At 38.7% G+C, this 16,663-nt stretch overlaps 2 protein-coding genes across 2 annotated transcripts; both read right to left on the bottom strand.

Moving 5' to 3' along the window:
- Positions 1–350: 350 nt before the first annotated feature.
- Positions 351–4,383, bottom strand: LOC112045628 (gloverin-like). Its single transcript, XM_024081896.2, has 5 exons — positions 4,302–4,383; positions 3,212–3,300; positions 2,392–2,515; positions 1,456–1,647; positions 351–540 (listed from the first exon to the last, which is right to left on the bottom strand). Exons 2-5 carry the CDS (start codon positions 3,289–3,291, stop codon positions 394–396), a joined length of 543 nt encoding a protein of 180 aa, XP_023937664.2. The 5' UTR covers positions 3,292–3,300; positions 4,302–4,383; the 3' UTR covers positions 351–393.
- A 1,907-nt stretch (positions 4,384–6,290) lies between these two features.
- Positions 6,291–9,108, bottom strand: LOC112045627 (gloverin). Its single transcript, XM_024081895.2, has 4 exons — positions 8,999–9,108; positions 8,408–8,554; positions 7,763–7,954; positions 6,291–6,901 (listed from the first exon to the last, which is right to left on the bottom strand). The coding sequence occupies exons 2-4, from the start codon at positions 8,543–8,545 to the stop codon at positions 6,755–6,757; spliced, it is 477 nt and encodes a 158-aa protein (XP_023937663.2). The 5' UTR covers positions 8,546–8,554; positions 8,999–9,108; the 3' UTR covers positions 6,291–6,754.
- Between the last annotated feature and the right edge of the window lie 7,555 nt (positions 9,109–16,663).

Genomic DNA, 16,663 nt, shown 5'->3' with positions numbered 1-16,663 from the left:
ATTCTCTGCCATTCTAGGGTATTATTTTGGTTACAGTTTGATTTCCTAATTAAGTTGTCCTAACAAGTGTTGTGAATCATAACCTTTGTTCAACAATAGTTTTCTTATATTTCTAATCACCTTTTGAGACTATAATAATAAATAAATAATTATATTAAATAAGTAGTACCACACCAAGTACAAAGAGCGTTGACCTAAAATAAGCAACAATTATTATTTTCTTTAGTAGGTACATATATGTCAAGGCAGTACATTACATAAATCATGTTTCTATCTATTTAGGTAGGCATATTACGAACAGAAAAACAGTATCTCAAATGATATTCTATGCTTTAAATGAAGTAGATTCCTAGTCGTTTATAATATATTTTGCATATAAGTTGTCTTTTAGCCTTAAAAACCGCCAAAGAAGTGTTCGAACTTAGCGCCGACGCCGTAGTCCGGCTTGCCGCGTCCGAGGTCAGCCTGCGACACGTGACCTCCCGCTGAGATGCGCGTGTTCTTGTCCAAATTCCACACCTTGGAGAGATCTGCCTGAGCCTACACATTAAAATTTTTAATGACAAAACTGTCGTACTTAACTTTTAGTTACTGGTCTAGAGAACGCATACACACATACCTCTCTTATCAACCTATATTCGGCTCACTGCTGAGCTCGAGTCTCTTCTCAGAATGAGAGGGCTTAGGCCAATAGTACACCACGCTGGCCCAATGCGGATTGGCAGACTTCACACACGCAAAGAATTGAGAAATTCTCTAATGTGCAGGTTTCCTCACGATGTTTTCCTTCACCGTTTGAGACACGTGATATTTAATTTCTTAAAATGCACACAACTGAAAAGTTGGAGGTGCATGCCCACCGGATTCGAACCCACATCCTCCGGATTCGGAGGCAGAGGTCACTTCCACTGGTCTATCACGGCTATCACGGATTTTTTTTTTCTGAAAATTCCTGATAATGTAGTTGAAAAGTTGTTGGTGTTAGGTACATCTCCGTTAATTGGACATCACGATATGCCGTCGGTGTCCGTCCCAATAACATTTTCAATAACAACTAATGTTGTGATCACTACTTACAGAGTCTATTCGACCAGCGTGCGCAGTGGTGCGTTGGAACGAATTTAATCACCATTATCTACTACCATTACTTAACTGACGTTTCAAAAATGCTTGTAAACTAAGCATAATTGAAATAACTGAATTTTGACTTTAATCTTTATGTGTGGTCTGACAGACACCTTGACTGTTACATGGCTGTTGGCGCCAATCTTGTCCAGCTCCTCTCTACCCTTCGGGCTGTCGCTCGAAAGCGTTCGTGAAGAGTGGTCTGTCAGACCACACGTCGTACTTACGTAACTAAATGACACATCAGTACTTAATGGTTAACTTTGACATGGGAGTGACCACTATTCTCCGTCATGAGGAACCAATTAAGAAAGAATTATGGAGACTTACGCCAGTCCTTCCATGAATCTGTTTTGTCAGTTCGAAGTTAGCCTCAGCGTCCTTAGCGGCGTTGTTCCAGTTGAGCTTGCCGCCCAAGAGACTGGCGTCACCAGTGGGTCCCAGTACACGAGTGCCGTACGCCTCGCCGGTCAGCTTGCCTCTGTCGTCGTTGAATATGTCTTGCTTGTAGCCCGCTTTACCCTGCACACCAAGAAGTACCTATAGAATCTTTTAAAGTGGAATTCATAGAAGTTGTAGGGGCACCCCCAGGGGATCATTCACCCGCTGAGTGTCATATTCTGAATAAATAGAGGTTAAATTCGACAGTCAGCGGCTGAATGATCCCTGGGGGTGCCTCTGCAACAACTATGAATTCCACTGTTATTCTTTGAGTGCCTTGTGTAGAGGCGTAGCGAGCCTTGAAAGGGCCCTGTATGTAAAATGAGTTTGGGCAAATAAATAAAGGGTAAAAATTTCTTACGAAATAAAACTGCTTGCTTTAAACTCACAGTGATTTAACCTATGTAGGATGTTTCTAACTTATGGCAGCAGTGGCAATGGGCGAGGCACATAATTTGAAGAGCCGATGGACTTTGGGGTCCCAAAGTGCTGGAATGGCGAGTACTAGTAAGCGCAGTGTTGGTCGACCCCCAAGGTGGACTGACGACATCAAGCGAGTCGCAGGGATTCGCTGGATGCAGGTGGCTCAGTATCGTGATGTTTGGAAGTCCTTACAAAAGGCCTATGTCCTGCAGTGGACGTCCATCGGCTGATATGATGATGATGATGACGTAAGGGCCCCGTAACATTGATACAGCTGATTTGGCGCTAGCTACGCCCCTGGCCTCGTGTTTAGCTTATATGGTTCTGGATCTCGAGGTTCTAGGTCGTGCTGTAATCATAAATATAAGCTTTACTTTTTTTCAAGAAATTCGCAGTACTTACAAAGAGACTGCCGTCGTCCTTATTGCCGAGGGTGCCGAAGACCTTGCCATCTCCTGCTTTCGTATCCCATGTGACGTCACGGGGACGACGAGCTTGCTTGACAAACTTATAAATGTCTGGATATCTGCACACAAAAAAAAAGTTTTTTTATTTATTGACAAGTTCGCCCTTGACTACGATCTCACTTGATGCTAGGCCCACATGCCTGCAACGCTAATGCCTAGTTCGGACTACTTTAGTATTTTAGTCAAGTACTAAAAAAGTACTAACGATTTTTGAAGCGTTAACGTTTGTAGAAAGAGAATCAATGTGCCACATGGCTACAGCTTCTGCACAGGGTTAGTGTTGTGTCTTCAGTCATCGATCGTAGAACGTTAGATGGGCCTTAAAGCGTCGCGGAATTGTCATTGGTTTCGCACATTGAGTACGTCATCACTCGTATTAAATTTCTCTTTATTCATATTGTGGCTTGTGTTTTTGCACTTCCAAAATGAACATGAAGGCATAATTAAGGGATTAAAATAAGAAAAAACAGTAAATATTTTTTTAAGTTCACGTCCACTCACATGCGCTTGTTACGTACTAAGATAAGATGTGCGTGCACGTCTTTGGGTAATGACATAAAATTGTGCGTTCTTTAATATGGAGGGGCCTATCTAACGATTTACATCGATGTGTCCAGTAGGTAGTTGCGTCGTCGCTTTCGTTGCCTTCCATGTCGCCGTGCCTTTGCCTCCAGGCTCGGCCACTTGGAGGACCTTCAGTAAAAGCTTAAGCTCCAGAGCTTAAGTAGAAAATATAAAATGAAACAATTTCTCACTTTTCCTTATAGTGGGGTGGTTGAGATACTTGCGCATATGCGCATGCCAGTAACACAAAGCCAATGACTGCTGACAGCATGGTGATAACCTGAAATTATTATCTCTACATTGAATAATGTAAATTTATAAACACTGGAGAAAAACTTGTTGTTGTTCGGTTAACTAAGATGAAAAACTTAGCATAACTTTCTAGCTCGTTAGAGTAACTAAGTAGGTAGGTACCTAATAGTTGCAAGCTCCTTGTGGCCACGTTTTTAAGTAGATATTATAATGTTTTAGTAATATTTAACTGACCAAGCCTACGACATACCTAGCTAATGATAATGGAAGACTATCACCTATAAACAGAACAAAACTTTGTTCAATTGTGTTGATTTTTTTTTATATTTATTTATTTACCTAAGAATTTAATAACAAAATTTCTTGGCGACAGAAATACGCATGCATGACTGTCCTCGGTCAAACATGTTTGACAAAGCTTGGCAAACATTACATGATTTAAGTACATCAAGCAATGTTTGAAAAACGCTTCTAACAAAGCCGCTTAATATCAAATTATTTAATTTGACAAAAAAAATCCTACGAAATAGATTTCAGAAAGAATAAACAAATTGTTTGTATTTTTATTATCTATCTATCTATACTTATAATAAACCTGCAGAGAGGTGAATTCTGTTCATAAAATATATTTCCAAAATAACTATCAGGGGGTGATTAGTAATCGATACTGAAGCTTCCGACGCGTGTGCAGCCTTAATTGGTAGGGTAGGGGTAGAATTGGGGTAGGGTATGGTAGAGTAGGGTTGGTTAGGGGTAGGGTAGGGTAGGGACGGGATAGGGTAGGGGTAGAATTGGGGTAGGGTATGGTAGAGTAGGGTTGGTTAGGGGTAGGGTAGGGTAGGGACGGGATAGGGTAGGGGTAGGGTCGAAGCGGACGAAGTCGCGTGCGTCAACTAGTTAGGCAATAAGTATGATGTTATAAACATTAAATGTAATAGAAAACCAAATAGATAATGCTTCTCAAACATTCTAATAAAAAGCATTGGCTTTTTTCAGTTTTTCTGAGTTTCTGAGAATTTCTGAACTCACCAGTTTTTGTAATTTATACAGCTCTATACACAACTATATGTAGGTGATAAAACTATACCATTCAATACCAAACAATGCCAAGATCTGTTTTGAACAATAATCTCTGGGTATTGTTGTATTTATATTACCTTGAAAACGCAATAGCAGGGTTAAGTCCCTCCTTGGTCTTAAAGGGGAATATTAGTTTAATCTGTAGTTAACTCATATCAGTTAGGTAGGTAATAAGTTTTCCTTATTTACTTACGATCGTATTTTTTAATCTGCCAACAAAAACAGGGCATTTCCTAAGCAACATGACAACCATATTAATAATTTCTTTACGTTTACCTAATTTGAAGTTACCAATGTGGATATGATGATGATCGATTGAGTAATTAGTTAGTGGAGAGAAAGCGACAAACAAAATGGCTTTTCATTTTTGATTTTATACTTAAACTAGCGCTCGCCCGCGACCTCGCCCTCCCATAAACCTCCTTAATCTGGCCCTCTTGCAAAATTCGTTATTAGCAGACCTCTACTGTCTTTAAGCTACCTCCCTGCCAAATTTCATCCGTCTACGTCAAGCGGTTCTTGAGTTTTCGTGATGAATGACCTTTTGCATTTACTCGTATATACATATTAAGATTAGTCAGCGGACGTAGCAAAGCAGCGACGAGACACTGGCGTCACGTAAGCAGTTATAGTCGGACTGAAGTTTCTGAACATCGTGCATTTAGACTGTGCAACCTTTTAATAAAAGGAGGCACGCACGCACGATGTAGAAAACGTCACTTAAAATCTGGTAAATTTTGCTTTAGCAGTTTTAGAATTATTGGTAAAGAAAGGATATTGGACTATATTTAAAGAAATCTAAAGGCCTTTAAATTTAGTCCAATATTCAATAAAATCCCAAATTCAGAGCAAATTCAACTTTAAGGATTGATTTAAGGCAGTATTTTTGCCACCAGCAGCACTTTAGTTTAGTTTGGCAGTACTTTAGTTTTGATTTTCAATTGATCAGGTGGTTGAAGCATCAGACACAACAATAGTGCTTAATTAGGCATTGTGGTGTATGGCACAATTTTTTTTTTAAATAAATGTTTTTTCTTTCTTTCTTCTTTCTTTCACCATTCCACGTGGGCATGATTTGTATAGTTATTAGGATAAGTTAGCTAAGTCCCTTATTGTATTCATTCTCATTAATTAATTAATGTTTTATTTAGGATTGATTGTAAGGTTGAATTTGCAAATGCGACTACTTGAATTAAGTGCTAAGAAGTTGTGTTTGGCACTCATTGAGTGGGGATGTTTTTTGGTCACTGATTGTGCATCCACTTTTTAATAGGAGATCGATGTGTGCAATACAAGATTTTAGGTGTCAGCCGCAACGTCGACCGCGGTCCGCGAATCATCTCACGCGGCTTGACTTTAAGTCATGCCGCGTGAGGTGATTCGCGGCGGTCATGGAATACTTACTTTGTTGTGTCACTTACAAGGAAGGTTTGGGCGAGCGCTGTTAAGCTGCCAGAGTCGAGTCCTTGGGCTAGGATGAAACGAAGAACCGTCCGGTCCGTCAATTATTAGTCCTTTGAGTAACACGCGGTCAGAGTTGAAGCTCTGGCAGTTTAAAGATATTAGCTTACAGTGGCACGCTAGTATACGTAGTAGTAGAAATAGTTCTCGCAGCCTTAGACCAGCTCTAGACTAGAGGCGCAGTGCAACGGAGGCACCGGCAAGTTTTTGCGAGATTCTGGAACCTACTATGCACTGAGGCCACCGAGGGGAATTTAGTCGTAAGTCTAATATAACGAGTCTTCTACGCCAGTAAGTCTGGTATCTCAGAAAGTGATTTCCCCCGTAACCAAAAAAAGTGGTTGCTCTAAGGGTGTCTGAACGTTTCTCTTCTTGAATCGGACGTTGAAACCATTTCATTATAATTTCTTTGAAAATTAAAAATCTTACTGACTAAAGAAATTCTTTTGACTTTGTTGGAAATAGGTAAAACAACAATTTATGGATGTAAAACATTTATTTATTACCTAACCGACATGACTAGGCCAATCACAAAAATATTTTAATTAAAAGTAACACAATAATTAAGTAGGTTAAGAAGGTAAAAACATTGAAACTAATCTAATGCTTTGGGTTGAGTTTTCTGACAGGTTCTTAATTTTTCTTTGAAATAGCAATTTATTACATTAAAAATAGGTATTTTTTGTTTATAAAATATTTCTATCATAAGTACCTTGGTAATTATTAGTGGTTTGGTAGAAATAGTGTATTTATTAACTAGATCAAACGTAAACAAATATCTTTTTAATTATTATCAGTTAGTAGTTATTTTTTACATTGAAATGTTACCTAGTTTTTTACAGAAATCTAGTTTTATCTACCAATTTAACTTACAGAGGAAATAACAGAACTTTAAATATTATGTAGGTACTTAAAGTGCATTGTGGATATTATAAGGTCTATTAGAAACCGCCAAAGAAGTGTTCGAACTTAGCGCCGACGCCGTAGTCCGGCTTGCCGCGTCCGAGGTCAGCCTGCGATACGTGGCCTCCCGCTGAGATGCGCGTGTTCTTGTCCAGGTTCCACACCTTGGAGAGATCTGCCTGAGCCTACACATTAGAAAATATATTTAGAAAACACCGTCTATACATTTTATAGCCATAATAGAAATAATCATAACAATTGTGTAATGGAAAACTATCACTTCACAGAGCTCTTCAGCGGCGTCATCGGGGGGTTTGAGCGGGCGCAGAATCATCAACCGATGGGGGTCGATAGCAGAAGCAGAAGAGGAAAGCAGAACGACTCTCTAAGGGCCTCTGCTCTAAGACTGGGGTTTCGCAAGGTTGTTTTGCCCTGAGTGTATCAGTCCGGGCGCCCCCTAGTCCGGATGACGTATATATGGGATCTGAACTCTTCACTACTTCTGCAGCCTTGGTACTTTATTTTTGTTTGCAGCGTTCTGTTACGGTTGCTGTCGTGTAATGGAAAACTATCACTTCACAGTTCTCTTCAGCGGCGTCATCGAGGGGTTTGGGCGAGCGCAGAAACATCACCTGATGGAGCTCGATGGCAGAAGCAGAAGAGATAAGCAGAACGACTCTCTAAGGGCCTCTGCTCTAAGACTGGGGTTTTTGGCAAGGTTGTTTTGCCCTGAGTGTATCAGTCCGGGCGCCCCTGAGTCCGGATGACGTATATAAGGGATCTGAACTCTTCACTATTTATGCTGCCTTGGTACTTTTATTGATGGTTGCAGCGTTCTGTTCCGACATCTGCGGGTTCAGTATACTGAAAGCCCTTCCCTAAACGAACTTCGTTCTAATAAAAACTTACGCCAGTTCTTCCGTGGATATGTTTCCACTACTTATGCTGCCTTGGTACTTTATTTTTGGTTGCAGCGTTCTTTTACGGTTGCTGTCGGTTTAGTCTACCATAAGCTCGCGTAAAAGAATTTTATTACTAAAACTTACGCCAGTTCTTCCATGGATCTGCTTGGTTAGTTCAAAGTTAGCCGCAGCGTCTTTAGCGGCGTTGTTCCAGTTGAGCTTGCCGCCCAAGAGACTGGCATCACCGGTGGGGCCCAGCACACGAGTACCGTACGCCTCGCCGGTCAGCTTGCCTCTGTCGTCGTTGAATATGTCTTGCTTGTAGCCCGCTTTACCCTGCACACCACAAAAATATTAACCTTCATAACCCAATTTTAAAAATGAAAAGTGATTAAACTAAATATAACCAAGGTACTTGGATACCAGTAAACCTCTTTTTTAGGTCATTGGATGCTGTAAGAGTTTCCCCTGTAATTCTACTCAGAATAAACTTGTTACAAGAAGATGTGTGAATCTCCTCATTATGATGAGCAAATGATGATAATATCCTCGAAGTTTTTAGAAATGACAAACATGTCAAGAGTGCATGACCACTCTTGACATGTTTGCCATAGTTCCACGCGGTTGCTGGTCTATAGTCGAATCATACAATGCAATTTCACGACTATTGGCTATGTCTACTGTTTTAAATCTAGAAACATTATCCTCAAATATGTTGACATTATTAAACAAGCTAGCTTGCTTTCCCATGGCAACTCTTACCTAAAATAATTTAACTGTATTACTTACAAAGAGACTGCCATCGTCCTTGTTGCCGAGGGTGCCGAAGACCTTGCCATCTCCTGCTTTGGTATCCCACGTGATGTCACGAGGAAACGCAAAAGCGCAAGCCAATAACGCGAATCCAATTATGATTGTTGACTGCATATTGATTATCTGAAATATGATGTCTACATTGAAAAATTTCAATAAAGGAGACGTACTTACTTTACTATTGTTAAGTTAAATAGAAGCTTCAACAAATACAGTGCAGCACATTGAAGTTGCACAACGAAATTGTCACTTTACAAAATTATTTGAAGACTCTGGTGGCTTAATATTATACTAAAAGCTCATACACCAAGTGAATACCTACTGTATTAACTTGGTGTATGAGCTTTTAGTATAGTAACAATGAAGCTTGGATCATGTTTGATCATGAGCTAGCAGGTTTTAAAGGCGCTGACCCTCAATAGTCCTGGCTATCATAGCCTATTTTTCTGCAAGATCATTTAACATTCCTGTACAAGATTGTTAAGTAGAGAAAATATTTCAAAAAGATGCTTATTATGAAGGATTGCTTAATGGAAGATGTAATTATAATAAATGCGTTGTACTTACCAGATTTTTAAATCAAAGATATTTAAACTGTGTATTCCTCAACACTATGTCAAGATCTGTTGTTTTGAAAGAAAATCTCTAGATATTTATATTAAAAATCATTATCGGCGGGTTAAGTCCCTCGTTGGACTTGAAGGGGAATAAAGTTTTAATTTCTCTGTAAGTCATAATAGGTTAAGTAATTTTCCTTATTGGTGTTATGTTTTGAATCAGGCAATAAAAACCGGGCATTTCCTAAGCAACATGCAACATATTTAAAGAGTTTGTGTCTTTTGTTTATATTTTTTTTTGTTGCATATTTTATTTTATTTTTTAAATAAAGTTTTTTTTTATTGTGTAAGTACCTACCGTAAGCTATGGTAGGTCAGAGAATGTGAGTAGCGTCACCGGGGAATATAAGTGAATATAATCTACAAACCATTCATGTTTGTAATTATATCGTGACTAACATAGTACTTTTTGATTTCATTTAGATATTAATACTCGTATGTACGGACCCGGACCAGCTTCGCTTTGACTCAGTGCCTACCCTTATCCTATTCTACTTTCACCCTACACTTACCCCAACCTACTCTCACCCACACCTATCCAACCTTACCCCTACCCTACAAATACCCTACCGCTACCCTACTCCTACCCTAACCCTGCCCTAGATTTACCCCACCCATACCCTATCACTACCATACTCCAGCCCTAGGACTGCCGTACCTACCCTGCCCCTACACTAATGTCAATCGTTTTGCCTTCCCGGAACTTTTCCACTAACACTTTAACTGTATGGTATAGTAGGTATTAAAGTTCAAATTCGGGGGTTTTTCAAATTTTCAGTTCTCTTATTTATTCATTCCTAATTTTTGAAGTTGTAACAATATTACAGCTATTCTTCCCGACTTTCACCCCCACTACTTTTAAACGGCTCAACCAATTTTCATCAAACATAATTAGTCACTTTTATTTAAAAAAAAGACTAAATTTAAATCGCTTTATCCCTTCGGGCGTTATGGTACCACAGACAGACAGACACGTTAAAATTATAATACCCCTCTTTTTTCGTCAGGGGTTAAAAAGGATAATAAGGATATTCCAAAGCCTAATTTTAAGTGTGTCGTGAGAGTTCTCAGGATAGCGATGTCAAATAAACGATTTACCCAAACCAATCTAATACGGAATCATCAGAGGACACTAGAGACTCTGCACCAATCGGTATTTGTTCACTAACACAAACACTGCGGCATGTGCTAAGCGCAGTGTCCCAGATTCCAAAATTTGCATATTCGGACTGCATATCCAATGAAGAAGAAAATTTTGAGCAAAGCTTTATCATGTACTGGCATAATGAAAACTGATTATACTAATCTGGAAACTACCTATTTTATTAGAGTTTTCACATTCAATACCTTTCTTTTATTTACACCAACTAAAACAATACCTGACTAAACTAAGTAGCTGTACCTATTATAAAGATAAATTAAAAGGAAACATAATATTATATCTACAGACTTAGGCGTCGTAGAATTTATACTTAGACGGCTGAGGGTCTGGATCCTTGAAACCTGCTAACTTCCAAAGGTCCAAATTCCACCAAGGTCCAAATTCCGTAGTAGGCTACCGTACTTATTTTGGTGTGAGCATGAGCTGACAAACTTTCAGATTTTATAAAATGACGAAGGTCTGGCTGTTGCTGGATTTCCGTCTAAGAATTGTAGAGATTTTTTATTGACTAAAAGCCATACTATGATATACCTCCTCATATTATGATAGCTGACATATACGAAATCGAGATTCTTTGAAACAAATGTCATCCAGAACCTACTGACTACCTTAGGTGGATATCATACAGTAGGTAGATGACATTTCTCAGTTGATTTGATGTTTATTTTGATAAGTAGGTTGTTAATAAAGATCATATTAGTGAATTAGTTTGCAGCTGGATCCTTGAAATTGACTATCTTTTAAAACCACCACTGTTCATACCCTATAATTGATTATAGTAGTTTACCATCACAGATTTTATAATAGAGATAAGTCACTAGCGCGTCAAAACTAGGGCGAACAAAAGTGTCTTTGTTTGTTTTGTCTTAATTTTATTGAGAGCACAGAAAACAACGAAAGTCATATAAACAAATAATACCTAATTTTTTTTTATTATTATTCTTTACAAGTTAGCCTGTGACTACAATCTCACCTGATGGTAAGTGATGATGATCTGATGAAGCGGGCTAACTTGTTAGGAGGAGGGTGAAAATCCACACCCCTTTCGGTTTCTACACGACATCGTATCGGAACCAATTAAGAAAATCGCAATCGGCCCAGCCGAGAATCGGACCCAGGACCTCCGTCTTGTAAATGTGGAGTAACCAAATTCGGATCACTTTTTGCGGTGATTTTGTAGGCACGTAACATATCCATATTATTACTACTACAAACAAGTACCACGGTATCGCTTCGATACTACGCATGTATGTACCAACCCTTATACTCAGCGAACTGTGCTCAAATTGTAAGCCTGGCGCAGAAATATCCCGCGAGACCACTGTTATCAATACCAGCAATACCAGAGCTATTTACTTTAAAACACAAATACACGTCACATGGGAATTTTTGTCCCAATTTCCATATCTGCTTGTTTGAACTGTACATCGTTCGATAAAATTAAATAGATGCCGGAAATGTATGGAAATTGAAGGCATAATTTACTTTTAATGCCTTATACAACCGCAGGTAATACAGTCGAATAAATTGAACTTGTGAGTTTGTGAGGTTGTAGGGAAGAGCCGTTATAGCCTAGTGGATATGACCTCTGCCTCTGATTCCGGAGGGTGTAGGTTCGAATGCGGTCCGGGGCTTGCACCCGCAACTTTTCAGCTGTGTGCATTTTAAGAAATTTAATATTACTTGTCTAATTAGGCCAGCGAAGTTGTTTTATTGGCCTAACCCCTCCCATTCTGAGAGGGGTCTCGAGCCGCCAGCATCCAGCGGCTCCCTGCAACCCGCTTGATGTTTTCGGTTCACCTAGTGTTTGACCAACACTGCGCTTTCCGGTGCGGGGTCGCCATTCCAGCACCTTGGGACCCCAACGTCCATCGGCTCTTTGAACTATGTGGCCTGCCCATTGCCACTTCAGCTTCGCGACTCGCTGTGCTATGTCAGTGACTTTAATTCCTCATCCGATAGCATAGCATTCCATCGCCCACTGAGAGACTTTGAGCCTTCTAATAAGGCTAGATAAGTCATTACGGCGTTGAAACTGAGGCGTACAGAAGTGGCTAATTATTTTAGTTTCATTTATTTGTATTGTAAACAACGAAAGTTATTTATACCAATAATATCTAAATATTGTCTTTAATGTCGATTTGTGTGTTCAGGAAGTGTAAAAACTATACATAAATGTATAATGTTAGTAAACACTAAATTGTGGATGTGTGTGCTCAGTGGAGTAGCTAAATTCAGAACACATTTTATGGCAATTTTGCAGGCACGTAACATATCTACGAGTATAGTGGAAAGTCTTTGGTGGATCCTATATAAAGAATTTCAAAGAAATATAATTTATCGGACTTATTATAATGATGAATTGTTAAAGGTACATGATTAGACATAACAATAACCGATTATAATGTCAATAGATACTTGTTGTAAGAGTGCTAAGGAATTCGTCTTGACAGTTCACCTTAGGATAAACTTCACAGTTAAATAACTTCTTTGTGTCCTTAGGTTCAACGCCGATGACCTACGTCATGATAATGCATGATATACTTGTATAAGTATATAAAGTTAAAGTATAAAAAGTATAAGTATAAAAAGTGTAAAGTATAATATAAAGTTGTAGGACAAGACTAATACATGATATCTTAAGTAACTGAAATACCCTGTCAGCAAACGACCCTTGACATGATGCGATTCTAAACTGAAAATTTTGAAGACGCACTGCAAAAGTAAAAATTGAAAATTTCGTAATTGCTAATGCATCAAAATCTTTGTGTTAATCCATAATGATCATACCAGTTAAAAGTGATTATTTCAAGTACCATAATTAGGTTTTTTACACCAAATACACTAATTTTTATTACCGTGTGTGTAGGGGAGACCGGGGCTGGATGTTACAGGGATAGGTTGTTACAGTGGCAATTGCCGCGAAACAGAGAGCGCAATAGAGACGTTAGAAAGAGATAAATACTCTCGCCGCCGTCGGCTAGCGTGCCGCGAGAGCCAGAAACGCCAGCATTTTTTGTGAAAAGAGCACGCGCATGCCTTCATTAAAATTGCAGGTTAGTAAAATTTTACACTTTTAGTAATATCGGTTTACAAGCTATGTTCGATAGTGTTAGAGATACCCTTGTTGTGAATTTTACTCCCTAATGCTTACGTTTTGCAATGAATCTGCGTTTTTACAGCTATATTTATTGATGTTTTTACTGCGTAACCTTAAATGGTCAGTTTTGACGTTGGGGCTAAAAGTTACATTTGCTCGGGGCAGGTTGTGACATGCCCCGTAGTTCTTGTTGCCAACTAACATAAGTTGTGTTATGCTTTTTTTATATGATGAGGACGTATGTACGAAATACTGAGCGGAGAAAAGTATCTACAGACATTTCCAAACAAGCGGCAGCTAAAAGACTTTGGATTATTATTATTCGTATCTGTTAAAACTGCTGATTTGTAAGGTTTGCATATGAAATAAAAACTCGTAAATCAGCAGTTTTAACAGATACGCCAGAGAAAAATGCTATGGCACTGGAATTGAGTAAAAAAAGGAAAAAAGTCCAAGAAAGGAAAGTCAATCAAAGGGGGGAAATCTACAGGAAAGAAGATGGGACAGGAAAATCATCGTTTCATTTTCGATTATTATGTTTTCTTTGTAAAATAGACTGCTTTTTAGATGCATGTTATGTTATTTTAATTAAGAAAAGTAACTAACTATAATGATTGTTCCTAATAAAAACTCATATAATACGTGTTTTTTATTGTAACAACTTGCCCCATGTAGTGTAACAACCAGCCCCAAGCACGGGGTTGAATGTTACACGGTTTTTTTTCCACAAATCACACAATTATGTCATTACTATTAGTCTACAATATAACTTTTATTTTAAATAATGATCCCGGATAGTTATTTTATCAAACAAGCCTAAACTCGGGTAAAACAATCAAACCAATTAAAAAATATGACAGTTTGTAAAAAAAATGTCACAACCAGCCCCGGTCTCCCCTACATTAGTCGTTATACATTTCACTATCCCGTATAATACGCTTTCCCGTCTAAGACGCGTTTTTACGAAATCGTATTAAACGGTTTCTATCTTCCCAACGTATTCAATTACCTACCTAGTATTAGTGTGAAGCAAAAGCGAAATGGTAGTCAGTTTACTGAGCACTGAACACTTAAGGTTATGTTACATACCTACTGTGTGCTCTGTGATTCGACGCACAAAGCGCCGCAGCGAGCGGCACGTAACCTAAATCCATGCATTTTGGGGAAATGGCCCCGCACCGGACATGTAACATGCTTCAATCACAGACTACACTCCGGAGAACTGTATTTACTCTGTATATAACGCGACTAGCTCCATTGTTACCCAGATTTAGATCGCAGTATGTAGTATCGAAACTACCTAACTGCTTAATTTAATTAAAAATACATAAGACTTAAAAGTTTCACTACCTTCTGATAAGTGTCGGATAACTTCGACGAGATATATAATATAAAGGTATTTGGTTTTGTACTCGTGACTCATCATCATTAACAACCCATATTCGGCTCACTGCTGAGCTCGAGTGTCCTCTCAGACTGTCAATCTATAGGCCAATTCCACCAATCTGGTTCAACGCGGATTGGCAGACTTCACATACTTAGAGAACTAAGAAAATACTCATTTATGCAGGTTTCCTCACGATGTTTTTCCTTCACCGTTTGATACACGTGCTATTTCATTTTGGACGGTAAATCCAAAAATTGCTCGTAATCGATTAAAATACTAAAGTAGTCCGAACTAGGCCTTAATCTCGTGAATCGTAAAAACACAGAGCAATAATGTTAAAAGTAATATTCAGATTTGATGATAGATCATCATCATCATCATCATATCAGCCGATGGACGTCCACTGCAGGACATAGGCCTTTTGTAGGGACTTCCAAACATCACGATACTGAGCCAACTGCATCCAGCGAATCCCTGCGACTTGCTTGATGTCGTCAGTCCACCTGGTGGGGGGTCGGCCAACACTGCGCTTACTAGTGCGGGGTCGCCATTCCAGCACTTTGGGACCCCAACGTCCATCGGCTCTTCGCACTATGTGCCCCGCCCATTGCCACTTCAGCTTCGCAACTCGTTGAGCTATGTCAGTGACTTTGGTTCTTCTGCGGATCTCCTCATTTCTGATTCGATCACGCAGAGATACTCCTAACATAGCTCGTTCCATCGCCCGCTGTGTGACTCTGAGCCTTCTTATGAGGCCCATAGTTAGCGACCAAGTCTCGGAACCATAGGTCATCACTGGCAACACGCACTGTTCGAAGACTTTTGTCTTCAGGCACTGAGGAATTTCGGACGAAAAGATGTCGCGAAGTTTCCCGAATGCAGCCCAGCCGAGTTGGATTCGACGGTTCACCTCTTTCTCGAAATTGGACCTACCTACCTACCTTGATGATAGATATTAGTGGTATATTAAAGATAGTGTTACAAGTATTTTTCAAGGTTACACAAAACGGAAAAAAAATATTATTGACCATATCACCAAGAATATAAATAGGGCCTTTTAACGAGTTTTTGTATTATTAAAATTAAATAATATAATTAAAATTGTTCTGCTGCAAAAACAAAACAAGGAAGACCTAAATTTGTTATTTTTTTTAATAAAAGTTTAACTACTATTATATTTTGATACAATTGAAATGTAGTGTATATTCGGTAATCAGAAAACCATACAAACAGTGATTTTTCGCCACGTCAATTTTTGTTACGTAGGTAATAATATCAGTTATAATAATATAATAATAATCTGTTTTGCACAAATTTGTAAATGAAATAAGACAAAATGTATTTTTTATTTTATGAATTTTGACAAAGAAACCCAAAGGTCAAAACATTTTGCTAATCAGTCACGGTAAACAAAAATAAATGATTTCTTAGTTTCGAATAAATTAAGATACTTAAACGAAAAAAACCTCCACACCGTACCGTGGGGCATTGGAAACGGTACACTCCCGTGCACTGTCGAGTCAACATAATGTATGTGCTGCATTTGGCGAGTACCCAAATTTACTGCCAGATACTGCACGTACGTTATAGATATGCTTTTATAATGTCCAGAGTCGTGATCTTGAATAGAACGCTCACATTTCCGTCTACGGTTCCCCTTTTTGTACGGTTAAATATAAAATTTTACACCATTCTTACTAAATACGCTAAAATACGAGTAAGTATGTAACAAGACAAAACTGTAAAGTATATAAAAAGTTAAAGTTTGTGGTAGGTGTTATAGGTAATCTCTGGATCTACTAAACCGGTTTTTTTTTAGTCTTTCATTATTCCTGCAATCTGTCTAGGGATATTCAGCGGGATTTTAAATCAAAATTGCAAAATCCAGTGATTTGTCGAAATATAATAATGTAGTGTCTATTTCATGACATCTTATGGTGCTCGTCTCTTGAGCCTTTTGAAAGTT

This window comes from Bicyclus anynana, chromosome 2, assembly GCF_947172395.1.
Source record: "Bicyclus anynana chromosome 2, ilBicAnyn1.1, whole genome shotgun sequence".
Lineage (NCBI taxonomy): Eukaryota > Metazoa > Arthropoda > Insecta > Lepidoptera > Nymphalidae > Bicyclus > Bicyclus anynana.
The sequence above is the reverse complement of the archived record's forward strand: the minus strand, read 5'-3'. Positions and strand labels throughout refer to the sequence as shown.